Raw genomic sequence first — 21,648 nt, 5'->3', positions numbered from 1 at the left:
GCTGCCAATGGTAGAACAATTAAAATCAGGGATGCGTGAGAGGCCAGAATTGGAGGAAAAGAGTTCTGTCATGTTTTTGTATTATGCTTTTGACAGGCTTTATTGTCTAAATACTGTCTAATATCTCTGGTATTAAGTGTAATGAGGTAATTGCGGTAAGGTTGCTGCACTATGATTAGACCTGATGATTTTAGGTTTAACCTGATTAAACTTGATAATTAACCCACTACATCAATGCTAAAATTAGAGTCAAAAACCCTAAAAGACAAATTTCCTATTTAAGAGAAACAAAATTCTAAGTTAAAAGGACTCCTGACTACACCCCTCGTCATCCCGCCCCCCCAACCCCGACACAAACACACGCACACAATACATGAGTAGAATAATTCACGGCACATGGCATGCTTCTCCCCTTGCAAATAATAGAATTCTTGCTTATTGACTAGTGCACGGCCCGATGTCACATTAGCGTAAATGTGCTTTTGACTTGCTGTGATTTCCAATTAAATCCAAAGTTTCTTGATGATTAGAAACATAGGGCCCAAGTTTCCGCCCTTTGTAAGGTGCACCAACTTTCTGGAATAAAAAGGGCGCCGAACACTTACCTTGTGATTCTGCGAGCTCCTCAGGACGTCTTTGGCCTCGGCGTGGCGCAGCACAAGGGGTCGGGGCGGAGCCGGATCCCGGCGCTGAAAACAGTGCCGGGACCTCTGCACATGCGTGCTAGAATGTGCGCGCATGTGCAGTAGCTCCTCGCAGCCCGAATCTCTGCGACGCTACGTGGGAGGGGCCCGAAGCGTGCCGCCCCTAGCCCTGGCCGAATGGGCTCCCCAGGCATTGAAGATGTGCTTAAATGGTTCGGGCTTCCCTCCCGTTCAGCTCCACACCCCCGCCCTCCCTCCCGTTCAGCTCCCCCACCCCTCCCCACCCTCCCGTTCAGCCTTCCCCCCCCCCCACTCCCGTTCAGCCTCCCTCCCGTTCAGCCTCCCTCCCGTTCAGCTTCCCCTCCCCTCCCGTTCAGCTTCCCCTCCCCTCCCGTTCAGCTTCCCCTCCCCTCCCATTCAGCTCCCCTCGCCCCCCCCCCCTGTTCAGCTCCCCCCCTTCCGTTCAGCTGCCCCCCCCCCGCCCTCCCGTTCAACCTCCCTCCCACTCCCACTCCCCCTCCCCCTCTTCCACACCCTCCCTCCCCCCATCCCTTGCTGTCAGAAACGCAGAGACACTGACAGAGACCGACAGAGAGACACTGGGGGGGGGTTCCCATCCCATCCCATCCCACCCCACCCCATCCCATCCCAGCACGCTGTTGGAGGGCTCCCGGTGCTGCAGTCGGTGAGTAGAAACTTAATTTTTTATTTGTTGATTTTTTAATTTTTTTTATTTTTAATTTTTAAATTATTTTTGATTGATTTATTGGTTGATTTATTTATCATTTATTATTGATGATGGCTCTTTATTTGCAAAAGTGAAATGTTTAATGCTTGTAAACTTCCCTCTTCCCCCCCCACCTATTGTTCCCTACGCCTGATTTAGAAGTGTAGGCAAGGTTTTTCTGAGCGTACAAAAATCTACACTTACTCCATTCTAAGTTAGTTTGGAGTAAGTTTTCGCTGCCTAAACTTGCAAAACAGGCGTAAGTGGCTGGTAACGCCCCTTTTTGAAAAAAAAACTGTTCTAAAATGAAACTATTCTAACTCACTAGAATTGGAGCAAACTAAAAGCCGAGAATTGCAATTTCTAAGATACTCCATTCTAAACTTGTTGCTCCAAAAAAAAGGAGCAACTCGAGCCGAAACTTGAGCCCATAGAAAATAGGTGTAGGAGTAGACCATTCAGCCCTTCGAGCCTGCACCACCATTCAATAAGATCATGGCTGATCATTCACCTCAGTACCCCTTTCCTGCTTTCTCTCCATACCCCTTGATCCCTTTAGCCATAAGGGCCATATCTAGCTCCCTCTTGAATATATCTAATGAACTGGCATCAAAAACTCTCTGCGGTAGAGAATTCCACAGGTTAACAACTCTCTGAGTGAAGAAGTTTCTCCTCATCTCGGTCCTAAATGGCCTACCCCTTATCCTTATTACTTAAAGGTTGGTAGTCCTCAAAGTATAAAAGTCACGCGGTCTGGATGGGATGAATATGGGGGTGGTGCCAGAGGACTGGAGGATTGCAAATGTTACAACCCTGTTCAAAAAGGGGGAGAGGGATAAACCCGGCAATTACAGGCCAGTCAGCCTCAGGTCGGTGGTGGGGAAACTTAGACAATAATCCAGGACAAAATTAATTGGCATTTAGAAAAGTATGGACTAGTAAATGAAAGTCCGAATGGATTTAGTAAAGGCAAATCATGTTTGACTAATCTAATCAAGTTCTTTGATGAAGTAACGGAGAGGGTTGATGAGGATAATGGGGTTCATGTTGTGTATATGGACTTTCAAACGGTGTTTGACAAAGCATCACATAATGTTAGACTGGAATTAAAGGGACAATGGCAGCAGGGATGCAAAATTGGCTACGGGATAGAGAGTAGTGGTGCATGGTTGTTTCCAGACTGGAGGGAGGTATACAGTGGTGTTCCACAGGGGTTGGTATTAGGACCACTGCTCTTTTTGATGCATATTAAAACACTGGTTAGACCTCAGCTGGAGTATTGTGTACAATTCTGGGCACCACACTTTAGGAAGGATGTCAAGGCCTTGGAAAAAGTGCAGAAGAGATTTACACAGGTGCTGCCTGACCCGCTGAGATTTCCAGCATTTTCTGTTTTTATTTACTAGAATGGTACCAGGGATGAGGGATTTCAGTTATGTGGTGAGATTGGAGAAGCTAGGGTTGTTCTCCTTTGTTAGAAATAGCCATGTTTAAGGCTATCTCTGGTCACTTTAATAATCAGGATCGACTGTAAACCAATCTGGTGGATATATTGTGTTTAATCAGAGTTTAAGACGGAATATAACACATTAGTTATACAGCAAAAACATATGACCGTAACAGATAGTTGATATCAATCCCGATCGGACAAATGGCTGGTGCACGTGAGCAATTCTCTGGCTTGCAGTCTCTTTCTCTTTGTCTAGAGCTTCCTTCGGTAAAGCATGGGATCACTCAAAGAGTATTCAACCAGCTCAACTCCTGTTTCAGTCTCCCCTCACACCGTTTGTGTTGAAAAGATCTCAAAGTGTTACTTTTATTCTCTTTTTAGGGGTGGGCCTGACCTGGGATATTGACGAGACCTTTTGACCTATAGAGGTTCCCCTAAAACTTAATATCCAATAAGAATTCGAGTTCTTTGTCTTGATTCTCGAAACAAAGCTCGCCCTAAAGATGTCTCCTGATTTTCTTGGCCACATGTCTTTCTTGTTTATACTTCCCAGTTTGTTCTTTGAAATTTGTTTCATCTCTCTTGTCCCTATCCTGCCTATTGATGCCATGAGGCTAAACTAGCAAACTGCTCACTTTAGAGTCATTCTCCTTTACGATGTAGCAACATGTTTACGTTAACTCCATGCATTCTAATTCTTTCTGTAACAAATTGTCTTATTGATACATAAACAAAGCTGAAGTTTTGACTTGAAAACAACAGATAATCGCTTAGCACCAGGGAGGTTGTATAATAGTACAAAGAACTATACCCTCCGTAGGAAACTAAGACATTAGCATTTCTCTGATCTGAAGAGACTTTCCGTCTGCAATTCGCACATCAGAGTTTAAACAGCATTTTTTTGCGTCACAGTTTCAATCGCATAACCATATACATTTTTAGGCATCCCTGATTTCTAACACCTTAAAGCAGAGAAAATTAAGAGGAGATTTGATAGAGATGTACTAAATCATGAAAGGTTTTGATAAAATAGATACAGAAAAACTGTTTCCATTGGCAGAGGGGTCGGTTACCAGAGGACACAAATTTAAGGTGATTGGCAAAAGAACCAGCAGCGACATGAGGAAACTTTTTTTCCACAGTGAGTTGTTGTGATCTGGAATGCACTACCTGAAAGGGTGGTGGAAACAGATTCAATAGTAATATTCAAAAGAGAATTGGATAAATACTTGAAGGGGAAAAAAAATACAGGGCTATGGGGAAAGAGCAGGGGAGTTGGATTCATTGGATAGCTCTACCAAAGAGGCACAGGTGCGATGGGCCGAATTGCCTCCTGTGCTGTATCATTTTATAATTCTAATATGAAAATTCTGTTCTATTTTTGACCTGAAAAAGAGGATATTAACAGCTGATTTCACCTAATTTTTTGATCTGAATTCACATAAAATGAAAACTCAAAAATCAGAAGAGCTAACTATGATCTTCTTTTACCTTCATGTTCAGCTCGTGGCTACCATGCAGTAGCAGGCTATAGGGGTGTACAGATGTTGCCCCGTTATGACTTTTCCTTTCATTCATTTGGTACCTCCTCAAGGTAATGCAGCTAAATTGGGAACTCAGAGGTATGGGGGAATAAATTTTATAAAACCATGTCCACAAGCTCTAGATTGCCACATACTTGATCATGACGATTGGTGCATCAAATGTTTAAGGGACTCTTTAAGAAAAAACTGATCAGGATGAAATAATTTTGCAAATTGGAAGCGGAAACTGGTTACTTTTATTGTGCAGATAGAATCCCAGAGAAGGTATCCTGAAATCTCCTTTCTTGATTTTTTTTCCCAAACAACATGCTGAAAGCATTCCAAATATCCCCAGTAAAAGGTATTTATAATTGGGAGGGGAGGGGGAGCAAGGTGGATAAATAATAAAGGAATAAGTAGGTCCATAAAAAGTAGATGATTTTTGGGAAGGGAATGAAATGAACGTTTGTTAGGGTATGTCTATCCATCCAAATCATTTTCCTAATTGGGTTACTTCATATTGCACTGCAATGGTTTTTGACTGTTTTGATTAACAATGCTTCCCATATGTTTTTATTAATGCTGCTCATATGAGGAGTTGTGCAAGTTTCAATGAAAGGTATGTAAAACATCTGGAACTGGATTTCAGTAAATGTTTCTGTTCTGTGTAACAAGCAATACACAAGTTTTTGGAAACAATGCAGAGTCAGTAACGTTGGAGTTTTGAAGCACAAGAGGCGCCTGTGATAAAAGACTTGTATCTGATCAGATGCATGCAGTTAAAAGTGTTCTCTGAAGTATTTATGATGGTTATGAAGCATCAGCTGATTGATTTTGTGAGCAGATGTTAGCCTTGATTGAGAAAGCAAAGGCGAATGAACTGTTGTCAGAACTTCAACACGTTTTAATGTCACCTCAAGATAGCCACTGACATGATGCCAATTCCATCAGCAGCATCAATAAGCATTTTTGAAATGATTGCTAAAGGAGAAACTGCAGGCCTAAGGTTACTGAGGGGAGTGATACGAATATTCTACACTCACTGATCCATTTATGAAAATCCACTTATGACTTTTGAAGCCAGGATTATCTTTCAAAGAAGCTGAAAGTTGTATGTTTTCTTTCCCTTTCTGTTCAGTTGGACTTATTTATCCAGATTCAGAACCATGTAATTCTAAATAAAATATTAACTTAAAGGGGTATCCCAGGCCAGACACCGAAATATAACTGAATAGAACCTACCAACAATGGTAATGAGTCTGCTAATTCCCCATATCTTTATGGAGGAATGACCATTTTGAGCGTAGTATGTTGAGACACAGTAGACTTAATTGCAACACCCAAGTCACAGTATTCCATACAAAACAATATTTAAAAGTAAGGATTGAAGTATACATGGTTGGGTCTTGCAAATATTGTTACCAGTATTGGTTAGACCTTTTGACTTACATTTGAACACTGGATTGGAGTACTTGAAATGTAAGCTATCTCGGGCCAGCTTTAATTATGATTCAAATCATAATTCTGATGCAGCTCATTAAATTTCCCATTGTACATCGGATATTTCAATGTGAATCCATAAGAAGATAATCTTGGCATGGAGAGAGCTACATGAGCATAAGCATTGTGCCTTGATTATAGTCAGGTTTAAAATAATTGCGTCTTTTTCATTTAGTTCATTTTTGTTAAATGATTATCTCCTGCCACGCTACACACTGTCCTAACCAAAGGAATTTTCTCTAGGCCACTTTCTGTGTTGAGCTTGAAACAATTAGTGACTGAGTGCACTGAGTTTACTCTTCCTAGATTTGCACCCCTCCCGCTAGCGAAACTGCTGGTATCTAATTGCTACCTCTTTGCACAGCTGAATTTGATGTGTGTTAAATCAGAGATGTTTAGTGGTTTAACCCCACTACCCACCACGATCCTCTCCCGCCCATCGTGGCGGGGGGGTGGGGTGCCGCTGGGAGGTAGGGAGGGTTAATATCGAGATCCTAATATCTATGTTAGGTCTATATTTCAATAATATAGATAAAATCGCTTCTGTGTGCGTAATAGAGATTTTTATTTTCATTATATCTTTAAAAATATATAATTGTTTTAAATGTTCAATGTTTCCTTTAAGAATTCAGTTTACAGATAAACATTGAAGATGAATCTCTGTTTTCAGTTTGCTAGACTCCATCATTTTGCAATGACATTTGACTGCAAATTTATTGTAGTCTTGAAGAGCCCTAAAAAAAGATGGTACACTGTATCTAGTTTTACTATTCGTATTACCCTACACACAACTGAACATAATGCTTTTAATCAAACAGTGTACATCTTCAAAAGCAAAACTTACTGCTCGGAAAAAGTTGGACAGAATCCTACAGTTACACTCTAAAAGCAACATGATGTGATGATATCTTCAACTGTACTGCGGACACAGATTCGTTTTTTATTTCCCTGATTTGTAAACTGTACCCTGCATGAACTTCACTGAACATCTGATTTCTAAACTGGCATTGCATACGTTTGACTTGTTTACAAATGTAGTCTCTGTGTGCAGTTTAAATGGTTCAGTGGTTTAGAAAAAGAACTGTGACATTTTAAATTATTGAGAACTGTAATCTGATTTCAGCTGCAGAGCATCATTGGGCAAAAAAAAGAGGTTAAGCTGGAAGCACATTCTACACCGGTAAGCCATCTCCTCCTTTCAGGTTACTGCCTGCTACATTTAACTCAGAAATAACCATTTCCTCTTAAAAAGTCTTAATACCACAGTTGAGCCTTCCATAAAGATGGGGTTTGTTTGAACAAGCTCTGGCTAAAAGTTTCTGAATGTAGTTTGCAGGGCATGTAGATAACATCATTACTGACAATTCCTGTTACTTTGATTGATGACGGATCTAATCTGTCATTCTGTATTTTCACCTGCAAGTAACTCAAGTTATTATGATACAACAAGGAGATTCTGTACAGGTAACGGTAAGGAGCGGAGATATTGTCACCTAGAAAACGTATTTAATGTTATTTTTAACATTATTGAAAGAAAGGGTATTAGATTATATGTAAGATTAAGGAAAGTGATTGGTTTAGAACTGTTTTAAAGCTCCTGATTTTCAAATTTTTATTTGCTCTGAAAATATTTCATTGGACTACATCAAAGCTGTTTCAGGAAAATAAGGAGAATTTCACAGAAACTGAGACTAAATGTTAAAAATGAGATCACTTGTAAATTATGAGCAAGTTATTTGTGGTGACAAGTGACTTTATTGCTCTTATTTGCTCAGAAATTGACATTTTAATGAACTCTGATCTTTAATCAAAATTGGGCAACAAATCACATTGAATATAGTAAAGCTAAAGATTCATTTCTGGGTACTGCATTCTGCCAACTCTGCCCATACTTTAATGATGAGTTAATTCAAAGGCTTTAGCACTTCATTCACCTCTTGCTAAAAGAAAGGTATGCTAAGAATCCACAATAATGAACATCACCATTATCGCAGCTGATTTACTTAAGATAACTCAGCAGCAACAAAGGTGGTGTTCATTATTGTGGATTTTAAGCAAGAGGTGAAATGAAGTGTTAAAACCTTGGAATTAATTTTTATCATTACAGAATTATATTCAAAGTGGAAGAGAACTAGAAATTTCTAGCAACTGCACTGCTATAATGTTATAAATGGCACTTATAGCTCCATAATACAAGTGATTTTAAGACTTCCATTCATGCAGGCATTGCCCAAGCAGCTCTAGTATGTGAGAGAAAACCTTGCATGCCCCCAAAAGCCTTTATAAAATATTGTAACATTTAGTTTGGGGTTTCTAAGGAGAAAAAGCTAACAGAAGATTGCAGTCGCAGTGAAATGCACTCTGGTTAAAATTGCACATTCCAAGTATCTGTGCTGGCTGAGAGTGTCTCCTGGGGTTAGCAAAGACCATTTTGCAGCACTGTAATATTCTATAAAAAAATATCTCAAACTCTCTTAAGTAATTTATTACTTTATAAAGACTTCCAGTGAGTTTCAGACAAAGCCATCATCGTAATTATAAATTCAGGTTGATAACAGACAATAAAATTAAGTACTGATTCAAATATAAGAAAAAATAAACTGAATATATTTTCTTTGTTTTAAAATGTATTTCATTCTAGTTGACAAGTTCCAGAATTTCCAGATCAAAAACAACATTTGTATTAGCAAATAGATTCCAGTTTGATTCTTTGGGAGTAATTAAAACTCTGCTGCCTTGTTTCTTCTGCTTTAAGAAATAACAGAGTAAAGAATACAACCAATCATATGGTGATTGTAAATCAGTTGAAAGGTCCCTTACCGATTTGTTTATTGCATTTGTTTCCATCTGAGCCAAAAAGCTGGTGTCAGAAACTGCAATTAAACACACCCTAGGCTTTTTGTTCTTTGCATATCAAAGTAGCATTCCTGGACCCAAATTTAGAATATAACAAAATTAACAAATTTACTAATCAGGACAAGAGTAAGTCACAGATGTTAGGACTGGGAATAGTACAGCCTTTGCAAGCCCTGCCCATAATGCCATCACCACATCATTGTCAGCAGCATGTTTTAAACCATCCTGTTGGATATTATATGCCGATGAGTGATTCATAAATTTCTCTCTGCCTTTTTTTTTGTAATTCATTTAGGTTATTTTTCAGGTGATAATGTCACAAAGTTAGCTTGCATCAATACTTACTTCTTTTGCTGAAAACATTGTCCTTCCTGGAACAAGATGTGTTTTCCCAACTTTGTACATTCACATTAATGGTCAATAGAGCATGTGATGGGATGTGCACTTAATGGGCTCAAATTTGCCCAGGAGTTGCTCTTTTTTTTGGAGCAACTTTGATTTTTCTGGAGTATCTTAAAAATCCCCATTCTGCACATTTAATTTGCGCCAGTGTAAGTGAGTTAGTTAGGATTTTTTTTAGTTTTGTTTATTTTTCAAAAGAGGCCGTTACCAGCCACCTACGCCTGTTTTAGCCATATAAACCAGTTTGGACAGCTAATAGTTGCTCCAAACTAACTTAGGCCACTGTATGTGGCCACGTGTCCCGCACATAAAACCCTTGCGGAGAGTTAAGAAATCAGCGCAGGTAGCCAGAGGTGGGGGGGAGGGAAGGGAAGCCAAGAGGACCTTGCAAAGCACTAAACAACATTAAAGAAGCATAAAAACCATAAATAATAAATAAAACAAAACTCCCCCCCCTCTGATCAAAACACTCTTTTCCCCCCCCCGCCCCCATCAAAACTCTCCTCCTCTCCCCCCTCCCCCCCCAATCAAAACTTTGCTCACTAAAAAGCACAACCATCAATGAATAAAACTCAATTCCTACCTCAGTGCGGGAGGCCACTCGGCCGGGGATAGGTGCGGGACTCTCTCCTTGCCGTGCAACAGCCCGGCGCGCATCGTGACGTCACTCGGCCTGGGATAGGGTTGGGGCATCGGGTCCCACACTGCAGAGGAGCTACTGCGCATGCGCAAAACCTCCAGTGCGCATGCGTTGAGCTTCCGGCACTCTTGAGCGCACGGTCCTAGCTCCGCCCCCCACTGTAATTGCCACGTCGTGCCAAGCACAAGGACAGTCGACAGAGCGGGGAGAGTATGGTGATATCTTTTCAGCGCCGTCTTGAGCGTGGAAAGTCAGCACACCTCACGTAAGTGCGCCGAAAAACCGGAGGACCAAATTTGGGCCCAATATTTTGAGTTGATTCAAAGATTACCATTAATTAAAATGTTATTTTTCATAATAATCTGAATAAAATGCTAAAAGTGTAATAATTCCCACAGCACTTTTTATTTCCCTCTGAATGTTTAATTTATTTTGTCTGCAACTTCTGGCATCAGAGGCTTTGCTGAGCTAACAGTAAATTCAAGGGACCTCTCAACCTTATCCATAATTGCAATTCATAATCAAGCTTTCTAGCTTATCAATGATTGTAATTAGGGTGGAGTTATCCTTGAATGGAAGACTGAAGTTGCCAGACTTAAACTAGTTCTAGAAATTAAGATAACAGACAGCGAAGTATTGACTCTCAACGGAAAGGAAATCAGTCTTAGTGATTTTATGAAGCTTTAATTATTCTTTAATAGTCCTGTAATCACTGGACTAGAGGTACAATTATTTACCAATAACTCTCCAGTTAAATTAAAATTGCAGCTCAGTATACAATTTAAAAAAAACACATTTTAGCTTGCAAATTTCAATCGTTGCAATTCTTTTGTACTGAGATGGCCTTGTAAATGAAGGTATCTTGATTTTATATTCAAACGTTAGTTGAGTATCACAAGAGCTCCTTTGTCATAGAATTACTCCACCCAAAAATTTCCTTTTAGTTTATATAGAAACAAATGAAATCCATCCACACTGAGATCACATTGATCTGAAACCAGCCATAGTGAACTTCAAATTTTAAGTTATCTTTGGCATCTGACACGCTCTAATTTATAATGATATTGAAGCATCTTGGGATAACAAGCTAGTTCATTTTCTGGACTAGTGATTCTCTTTGTTAGCACAAATATTTGAAATGCACTGAACGCAGTTTTAGAGGTCAAGAAAGACCTTAGCATTGTGGGTCATCCCACTGGCGACCACTGAGCTGTGGTAAAGAATAGCAGCCAGGCATGCTAGCTGTATAAAATGCAATGTTTCACATGTCACATGCACAAGAAAACAGAGAACAAAGGAAGGTCTAATGGGACTTGTTACTGCTGATGCTGAAAGCTAAATAACCATTAGTAATAAGTTTTATGAAAAGACTGCTGTCTTTTATCTTGGGTTTTCAGTGGGATAAAGCAAATAGGGCTATTTTGCTGTCATGAGAATACTTGTGGAATCCATACACTTGAAACTAAAACATGTCTAGTCTATTGGTTATGTTCAAAGCATATTAGGGGTGAAGAGCTAGGCTGCCATAAAAGTCAGTTAAACTGACTTTTAAAAGGATTTTGTATGGATATGGAGGTTGTGACTTCCCTTCTAAATGTATATATCATTCTGATCTCTCCCTCACACTCAAATACATATTTCATGCTTAACTCCAATCCGTGGATTCTTTTTGTACCCCTTTAAAAATAAGACAAGGTTGAAATTGGTTGTTCAAAGAGTACTGACACATTCAATACTAAATTATTTTGCATATTTCAAAGCGTGGTTATATTCTACTATATAGGCCCTGATTTTGCTACACTAATAACAATGAGGTTGTCAGCGCTTGCCGTTATTACTAGGTCAAACTGACAGCGACTTCTGCCATCCGCACGTGTAGTTAAACATGGAAATCCAGAAGTTGCTGTCAGTGATACCCTGCTTCTCCACAGGCTGCAGATGGCGCAAATGTTGTGGCTGGTGCATTCAGGAGTAACTGAGTTTTTAATGGCATAATAAGTGATTACTGCTGAACAACCTCTCTAGCCCTGAAGAATTAATTGTGGGACCTCATTCCCTCAGAAGAAAATTAATGTTGCAGATGTTTTTTTAATTAAAAAGAATGTACTTTTCTGTTTTCCTCTTTTATATCTCTCCCTTAATCCCATGTCCATGTCCCAATCTTTATTTTGCTTCCTGTACAATGATTTAAATGTAATGTATATTTCCTGTTTTTTGCTTCCTGCTTTGTAATCTGCGTGTATCGGTGTGGATTCTTCAATCTGATTAATTGAATAGCCTCCTTGCTGCTTGATCTGCTCACAGACACCACAGATCCCTTGTAGAGGGTGTTTCACTGGATCAGATGCCCAATTACTAGAAATATCTGCTGACAAGCCTGCAAGATGTCTCTGGGCAACTATGTGAGGTGAATGGCAAAAGCCATTCCTTTGCCGTTCACAGCCAAGCCTGCAAGATGTCTCTGGGCAACTATGTGAGGTGAATGGCAAAAGCCATTCCTTTGCCGTTCACAGCAAAATTTGGGCCATTATCTATTCACTGCATTATGACACAAGTTACGTGCAAAATCCATTGATGTTAATAACTTCATTAATTTAGGAGGCAACTGGATATCTTGCTGGTGAGTGGACAGATCGAAGGCTATTATGAGAAGACAAGTAAATTAAGTTCAGGTCAATGAAAAGGATAGGGCTCAGTGGCACTCCTGGCCTTTTCCTGTTCCTTAAAATTCTTATATTGTCTCGGTGCTGGTCATCAGACCATAACAGAGCCAAAGACCTTTACAAAGTCCTCGTGCCACAAAGGATCTTATCTGATATAGGTAATTACTTCGGGGAACAAGTTTCCTCTGCCAGGTGTGACTCAGCACAATACATTTCATTACATCAGGCTGTCCCAGAAGCAGCCCACAGACCTGATGTAGCCCAGAATTCTTTTGATTCAGTCCACAAAGCTCCTGCTGGTTTCTGTCTTCTCGGGGTTTGTTTAAAAACTTCTTTGGACATCATAAATTTCAGTGACCGAGGAAAGAAAATGGCAGAAGAAATCTATTTGAAAAAGCATTTTGAGTGATTCGATTGGTTCTTCGAGAAACTGTGACAGTGAAAGTAAATGTAGCAAAATTGAACAGAAAATGTGGACCATAGGTGGCTGAGGGCACGGCCAGGAATAGTGGGGGTAAGGGTGGAGATGCACAAAAGGCCAGATTAGAAGGAATGGATCATTTGTAGGGGGCTTTTGGGCTGGGACATGATATGGAGATAAACGTAAGGATGATAATGTTCAATTAGAGGTATTGGGACACTGGGAGCCAATGTAAGTTAGCAAGAACAGAAGTGATGGGTGAGTAGGACTGCGTGTTGGATAAGATAGGGTAACAGAGTTTTGGATCAGCTGAAGTTTATAGAGGTTGGAGGAGGGAAGGCTGGCCATGAGAGCGCTGGAATAGTAGAGTCTGGAGGTGAAAAGGAACTCGAGCTGCAACACCTTTGCTTTTTGTAAAGATATGTCTAGTCCATACCCTCATTACCTTTCCGTTGTATTTTTACCGCCTTATCTTCTAATTTTTCTTTCCAATTTGCTTGGTATAGTTCCCTTTCTTTCTCATTGAAATTAGACTTTTCCAGCAAAGTACCTTTATCTTTATCTTCTTTCCTTTTCAATTTTTAAATCAAGCCTAATTATGTGATAGTCAATATTTTGTAGAAGTTTCTCTAGACTCAACCATTCCAACGCTCTCCTGGACTCCCATCTTCCACCTTCCATAAACCTGAGCTCATCCAAAATTACGCTGCCTGTATCCTAACTAGCAGCAAGTCCTGTTCACCCATCCTCATCATCATCTTAGGCAATCCCTCGGAATCGAGGAAGACTTGCTTCCATTCTTAAAATGAGTCCTTAGGTGGCTGAACAGTCCAATATGAGAGCCACAGTCCCTGTCACAGGTGGGACAGATAGTTGTTGAAAGTAAGGGAGGGTGGGACAGGTTTGCCGCACGCTCTTTCCGCTGCCTGCACTTGATTTCTGCACACTCTCGGTGATGAGACTCGATGTGCTCAGCGCCCTCCCAGGTGCACTTCCTCACTGACCTACATTGGTTCCCGGTCTGGAATTACTCGATTTTAAAATTCTCATCCTTTTTTTCAAATCCCTCCATGGCCTCACATTTACCTATCTTTATAACCTCCTCCAGCTCTACAACCCTCTGAGATCTGTGCGCTCTTCCAATTCTGGCATCTTGCTCATCTCAAATTTTAGTCAATCCACCATGGCGGCTGTGCCTTCAGCTGCTTAGGCCCTAAGCTCTGGACGTCCCTCCCTAAACTTCTCTAACCCTCCTCCTTGAAGACGCTCCATAAAACCTACCTCTTTGACTGTCCTAATATCCCCTTCTGTGACTCAGTGTAAAATGTGTTCGATAACGCTCCTGTGAAGTACCTTGGCACGTTTTACTACATTAAAGGCACGAGATAAGTGCATTATTATTGTTCCCAACTTTACTACTGGCTGCATTTCATTTCCTAGAACTAGATCCAGGACTGCCATCCTCCTTGTTGGACTAAAAATGTACTGGTCTTAAAAAGTAGTCTTTAACATATTGTAGAAGCTACTCCACTTCTTTGCCACTTGCATTAAGAAAGAAAGAACTTTCAGTTGTATACCACTTTCACATCCTCAGGACACTCCAAAGTGTTTCACGACGAATCAGTTACTTTTTGAACTGTTGTCACTATGGTTATGTAGGCAAATGCAGGAACCATATTGCAAGTAGTAAGGTCCCACAAACAACAGTGAGACAAATGACCAGTTAATTTGTTTTGGTGGTGTCCATTGATGGATAAAAGTTGGCTAAGATGTATAACTTTCACCCTAGTCTGTCTTTGCATAATTAAAGTCAGGTCAGCATGAGAAGTATGGAGGGGAAAATCAAGAGTACATTACCTTACACTGCTGTCCAGCACTTTTGCCTCCTGGTAACCAATTGTCGGCTGCAATGGCAGAGTCCTGGGACCAGCACTGCTGTGTATCTCGCTAGAATGCCCAAGAAAGCCTAAACGAGAAGGGCAACAAACATGTGAGAAAGAAGCGACACAGCCTTCTACACAACTGCTGCCTATGTCTAAAGTCACGACATAGTTGCTGTTTTGTTTTTATTCTTTTTCTCTGGTTCTCCAGATTTTTGAGTAAACGTTGTTGGCTTCCATTCATTGTGTTCAAAACATTTGCTAAGACTTTTTTTTTAACACAGGCTTTGTATACATTTTGATTATAACCTTTTGACTTCAATGTTCAAGTTTTTCTTTGCTTGAAAAATCAGTTTATGAAAACAAAGTAGATAGTAAAATAATGCAGTTACCAACTTTAACAAAATGTTAGTTGCTGATGGTTTTTGCAAAGGTACAGTGGCCAATTTCCAACAGCTACTTCATTCCAAGGTTACCTAATCTTGTGTAATCCCAAGAGCTCAAACTAACCTGTTTCTCACTAGAGGATCCTTCAGAGAACCAGCACTTTATGATGTGCTTCTCACAAAGTATTGAAACTATAAAGGGCTCATTTCTTTCTTCCAGTTTTTGTAAAGCTTGAATTCTCTGCATGTTTCACTGAGGATAAATTTATAAGGAATGAGACATAAATTACATTTTTCACCAGAGACGAAGGTTCATTAGCACTTGGCATGACTGAGGCAGACTGAGTGAAACAATGCATTAGCACTGTCCTTTTGCCTTTGGGAACTGAATTTAAATCCAGCCCAAACAGAAAGGATGATCATCTCATCTCTTTGACAGCTGGTATGGGTCAGAAGTGAAGTTATTGCTGGCAGTCTCAATCCATTTTGCAATGGAATGAGTACTGAGTACAATTTGTCAGGCTCACTTTTGGAGGCCCCAGAGTAGTGTGTGGAGAATAGAAATGTCATGCCAGCACAGTAGGGGAGGCACTTATGAGCAAACTCAACTGAAATCTGCAGAAAACTGTGGCAAAATATGAAGGGGATTTTTATGAAATCTTCAAGGCATTTTACTTATTTATCAGCAAAAGCTCCATTAAGATGAATTTAATGTTTTTAGAAAAGCAAAAGCAAGAACTCTGCTCAGTCAGTCCCAAACTTTGTCAATCTGAAGCCATGAGTTATTTTTAATCAGGAACAAAAGGACTGCCTGTCCACATAAATTTAATGAAATTGTTCACTGGTGAGCGTGTCCCAGGACTGGCAGACTTGTCAGGTCTTTCTGTAGGTATGAGTGAACAATTGAAAACAAGGTGTTCGACCAGATAGTTTTTTTTAAATAACTGTAACTTACTTTGGTGGGAGAGCTAAGATGCAAAACTGCTTTGATTTGAAAGTATTCTCCTTCCTCAAAGTCTTTTTTTTAAGAATTGGCCCTTCAGAGAGTCATCCAATTGACCTATTTTCACACTTTTGAGAGAGATTTGTGGTGATTGTAATGTTCATTACTGATTGACTAATTAATACTGCAGACCAGCAGACCTGGGAAAAGGGATTATTGTTAGAGGGAGTATAATTTAACTTACACTTTCACTTTGTACAGATAGGCATGATGGAAATTTTAAGTTATGCAGCAACCATTTTATTGGTGGCCATTTTCAATGCTGATCATTTTTAATGGTATCTGCAATTAGACACTGTTCAAATACTATGATTTAATTATGGTTTTGTTCAGAGTTCTCGAAGGGCTCACTATTAAGCTGTCCTTGTTTGTACCATATGTGACGAAGTAATTCTCATAATAAAACATTTTTTGTATTTCATGGGCATGATGTCACAGTAATATGGCCTCGCCCCTTGTGTATCTGTAAAGCATGCACTCCCATGTTCCGCCACCAGGGAGCGCATCCCCTGAAGTCCCAAGGGAACTCAGCATCCCTTGGGAGCACTGTATATAAGCCGGCCCCTAAGGCCTGTTCCTCACTCTGGGGTGTCTTAATAAAGACTGAGGTCACTGTTACTTTAACTTCCCTGTGTGCAGTCTCATCTGTGTTAGGAACACAACAACTGGCGACGAGTATACGAATCCAACTCAAAGATGCAGAAAACTGTGGGCATCTTGGAGAAGTTCTTGGAGGGTGAGAACTGGGAAGCCTATTTCGAACGGCTAGGCCAGTACTTTGTAGCCAATGATCTGGACGGAGAAGGAAGCGCTGCAAAAAGGAGAGCGGTCCTCCTCACGGTCTGTGGAGCAACGACCTACAGCCTCATGAAAAATCTTCTGGCTCCAGTGAAGCCCATAGATAAGTTGTATGAGTAGCTGTGTACACTGGTTCGGGAGCATCTTAACCCAAGGGAGAGCGTGCTGATGGCGAGGTATCGGTTCTACACGTGCCAGCGATCTGAAGGTCAGGAAGTGGCGAGCTACGTTGCCGAGCTAAGGCGACTTGCAGGACGATGTGAGTTTGATGGCTACCTGGAGCGGATGCTCAGAGACTTTCTTGTGCTGACCACGAGACCATCCTACAAAAACTTTGGACTGTAGAGACACCGACCCTCAGTAAGTCCATTGCGATAGCACAGGCGTTTATGTCCACCGGTGATAACATCAAACAAATCTCCCAGCACACAAGTGCTAGCAATGCTCATAAATTAACTGGAACTGTACAGGGCAGAAACCACGCGTCTGCAACTGCCAGCAGGCCTCAGGTGACCCAGATGACTCAGAGTCCGCAACAAAGGATGAGCGCTATCACATGTCGATGAGGCCTCATGTACCCAGGTTCTTAACAAATTTCCTTCCCTTTTTGAGCCAGGCATTGGAAACTTTTCCGGGGCGAAGGTGCGGATCCACTTGGTCCTAGAGGCACGACCCATTCAACACAAGGCGCGAGCGGTACCTCACGTGATGAGGGAGAGAGTGGAAATCGAGCTGGACAGGCTGCAACGCGAAGGCATCATCTCCCCAGTGGAATTCAGCAAGTGGGCCAGCCCGATTGTTCCAGTACTCAAAAGTGATGGCACGATCAGGATTTGCGGCGATTATAAAGTAACTATTAATTGTTTCTCGCTACAGGACCAATACCCGCTACCTAAGGCAGACGACCTATTTGCGACGTTGACAGGAGGCAAGACGTTCACCAAGCTCGATCTGACTTCGGCCTACATGACGCAGGAGCTGGAGGAGTCTTCGAAGGGCCTCACTTGCATCAACACGCACAAGGGACTGTTCATCTACAACAGATGCCCGTTTGGAATTCGGTTGGCTGCAGCGATTGTCCAGAGAAACATGGAGAGCCTACTCAAGTCGGTACCATGCACGGTGGTTTTTCAGGACGATATATTGGTCACGGGTCAGGACACCGTCGAGCACCTACAAAACCTGGAGGAGGTTCCCCAGCGACTGGATCACATAGGGCTACGGCTGAAGAGGTTGAAATGCATCTTCATGGCAACAGAAGTGGAGTTTTTGGGGAGAAAGATCGCGGTGGACGACATTCAGCCCACAGACGCCAAGACAGAGCCTATCAGGAGCGCGCCCAAGCCACAGTATGTCACGGAGCTGCGGTCGTTCCTGGGACTCCTCAACTATTTTGGTTACTTCCTACCAGGATTAAGCACCCTCTTAGAGCCCCTACATGTGTTATTGCGTAAAGGTGAGAACTGGGTATGGGAAAAAAAACAAGTAATTGCTTTTAAGAAAGCCAGAAACATTTTATGCTCCAACAAGCTGCTTGTATTGTATAACCCGTGTAAAAGACTTGTGCTAGCATGTGATGCATCGTCGTACGGAGTCGGGTGTGTATTATAACAAGCTAACGTTGCGGGGAAGTTGCAACCTGTCGCCTATGCCTCCAGGAGCTTGTCTAAGGCCGAGAGATCCGACAGCATGATTGAGAAAGAGGCATTAGTGTGTGTGTTCAGGGTAAAGAAAATGCATCAGTCCTTGTTTGGCCTCAAATTTGAGCTGGAAACCGATCACAAGCCCCTCATATCCCTGTTCGCTGAAAACAAAGGGATAAATACTAATGCTTCAGCCCGCATACAAAGGTGGGCACTTGTGATATCAGCGTATAACTATACCATCCGTCACAGGCCAGGCACCGAGATCTGTGCGGATGCTCTCAGTTGGCTACCATTGCCCACCACGGGGGTGGAAATGGCGCAGCCTGCAAACTTGTTGATGGTGGCGCAGCCCGCAGACTTGTTGATGGTCATGGAAGCGTTTGAAAATGATAAATCACCTGACACGGCCCGCCAGATTAGGACTTGGACCAGCCAAGATCCTCTGCTGTCCCTAGTAAAAAACTGTGTACTGCATGGGAACTGGGCCAGCATCCCCGTTGAAATGCAAGAGCTAATCAAGCCGTTCCAGCAGCGAAAGGACGAGCTGTCCATTCAGGCGGGCTGCCTGTTGTGGGGTAACCGCGTAGTGCTACCCAAAAAGGGCAGCGAGACGTTCATCTCGGATCTCCACAGCACACACCCGGGTATAGTAATGATGAAAGCGATTGTCAGATCCCACGTGTGGTGGCCCGGTATCGACTCTGACTTAGAATCCTGTCTACGGCAATGCAGCGTTTGTGCTCAGTTGAGCAACGTGCCCAGAGAGGCACCACTAAGTTTGTGGTCCTGGCCCTCCAGACCATGGTCGAGGATTCATGTCGACTATGCGGGCCCGTTACTCGGTAAAATGTTCCTGGTGGTGGTGGATGCTTTTTCAAAATGGATTGAATGTGAAATAATGTCGGGAAGCATCGCCACCGCCACCATTGAAAACCTGAGGGCCAAGTTTGCCACCCACGGCCTGCCTGACATACTGGTCAGTGACACCGGGCCAAAAACTGACCGCAAAAGCTTCGATAGATATGTGAAGAGAAAAAAATTAGTGAAGACGAACGTAGGTCCCTTGCAGTCGGACTCAGGTGAATTAATAATGGGGAACAAAGGAATGGCAGACCAATTGAACAAATACTTTGGTTCTGTCTTCACGAAGGAAGACACAAATGACCTCCGGTGTCCCTGACGACTACGTGTGCGGGAAGTGTATCCGCCTCCAGCTCCTGACGGTCCGCGTTGCGGAATTCGAGCTGAGGGTGGATTTACTCTGGAGCATCCACGATGCTGAGAATAACGTGAGTAGCACATGTAGTGAGTTGGTCTTACTGCAGGTGAAGGGTCCACAGCCAGTTAGGGAATGGAAGACAAGCAGAAAGAGCAGTGCAAGGAAGGTAGTGCAGGGGTCCCCTGCGGTCATCCCCCTGTAAAACAGATACACCGCTTTGAGTACTGTTGAGGGGGATGACTCATCAGGGGAGGGCAGCAGCAGCCAAGTTTATGGCACCGTGGCTGGCTCTGCTGCACAGGAGGGCAGGAAAAAGAGTGGGAGAGCGATAGTGATAGGGGATTCAATTGTAAGAGGAATAGATAGGCGTTTCTGCAGCCGCAACCGAGACTCCAGGATGGTATGTTGCCTCCCTGGTGCAAGGGTCAAGGATGTCTCGGAGCGGGTGCAGGACATTCTGAAAAGGGAGGGTGAACAGCCAGTTGTTGTGGTGCACATTGGTACCAACGATATAGGTAAAAAAAGGGATGAGGTCCTACGAGACGAATTTAAGGAGCTAGGAGCTAAATTAAAACGTAAGACCTCAAAAGTAATAATCTCGGGGTGCTACCAGTGCCACGTGCTAGTTAGAGTAGGAATCGCAGGATAGCTCAGATGAATACGTGGCTTGAGCAGTGGTGCAGCAGAGAGGGATTCAAATTCCTGGGGCATTGGAACCAGTTCTGGGGGAGGTGGGACCAGTACAAACCGGATGGTATGCACCTGGGCAGGACCGAAACCAATGTCCTTGGGGGAGTGTTTGCTAGTGCTGTTGGGGAGGAGTTAAACTAATATGGCAGGGGGATGGGAACCAATGCAGGGAGACAGAGGGAAACAAAAAGGAGACAAAAGCAAAAGACAGAAAGGAGATGAATAAAAGTGGAGGGCAGAGAAACCCAAGGCAAAAAACAAAAAGGGCCACTGTACAGCAAAATTCTAAAGGGTCAAAGTGTAATAAAAAGGCAAGCATGAAAGCTCGGTGCCTCAATGCAAGGAGTACTCGGAACCCAGGAGAGGGCTCTGAGTTAGTTAGAGTGGATGAGAGGTCAGATGAACAGGACCCCAAGAAAGAATGCAAAAGGCAGGAGGCAACAGAGCCGAGTAGCACTGGGGTAAGTGTAAACCACAAGGTGATAGGAAGGGACAATATGTATGAATCTAAAGGGGCTGCAGGAGGAGTCAAAACGAAAAATCATGGTTTAAAAACTAGTATTAAAACACTCTACCAAAACGCACGCAGCATTCGAAATAAAGTAAATGAGTTGACGGCACAAATCATTACAAATGGGTATGATTTGGTGGCCATTACAGAAACGTGGTTGCAGGGTGACCAAGAGTGGGAATTAAACATACAGGGGTATCTGACAATTTGGAAAGATAGACAAGAAGGTGGGGTAGCTCTGATAATAAAGGAAGGTATCAGGGCAGTTGTGAGAGACGATATTGGCTCTAATGAACAAAATGTTGAATCATTGTGGGTGGAGATTAGAGATAGTAAGGGGAAAAAGTCACTAGTGGGCATAGTTTATAGGCCCCCAAATAATAACTTCATGGTGGGGCGGGCAATAATCAAGGGAATAATGGAGGCATGTGAAAAAGGAACGGCAGTAATCATGGGGGATTTTAACCTACATATCGATTGGTCAAATCAAATCGCACGGGGTAGCCTTCAGGAGGAATTCATAGAATGCATACGGGATTGTTTCTTCGAACAGTATGTTACAGAACCTACAAGGGAGCAAGCTATCTTAGATCTGGTCCTGTGTAATGAGACAGGAAAAATAAACAATCTCCTCGTAAAAGATCCTCTCGGAATGAGTGATCACAGTATGGTTGAATTTGTAATACAGA

The 21,648-nt window shown here is 42.2% G+C and overlaps 1 protein-coding gene across 1 annotated transcript in view; it reads left to right on the top strand.

Annotated features, from left to right (window-relative positions):
- Positions 1 to 21,648, top strand: part of micu2 (mitochondrial calcium uptake 2) — a 605,104-nt gene that overhangs the window by 498,905 nt on the left and 84,551 nt on the right. The window contains exon 8 of the mRNA XM_070892202.1: positions 6,968 to 7,024. Coding sequence (XP_070748303.1) covers positions 6,968 to 7,024 — 57 coding nt within the window. The remainder of the gene's footprint in view (positions 1 to 6,967; positions 7,025 to 21,648) is intronic.

This window comes from Pristiophorus japonicus, chromosome 10 (genome assembly GCF_044704955.1).
Source record: "Pristiophorus japonicus isolate sPriJap1 chromosome 10, sPriJap1.hap1, whole genome shotgun sequence".
Taxonomy (NCBI): Eukaryota; Metazoa; Chordata; class Chondrichthyes; family Pristiophoridae; genus Pristiophorus; species Pristiophorus japonicus.
This window is presented reverse-complemented; position numbering and strand designations above follow the sequence as displayed.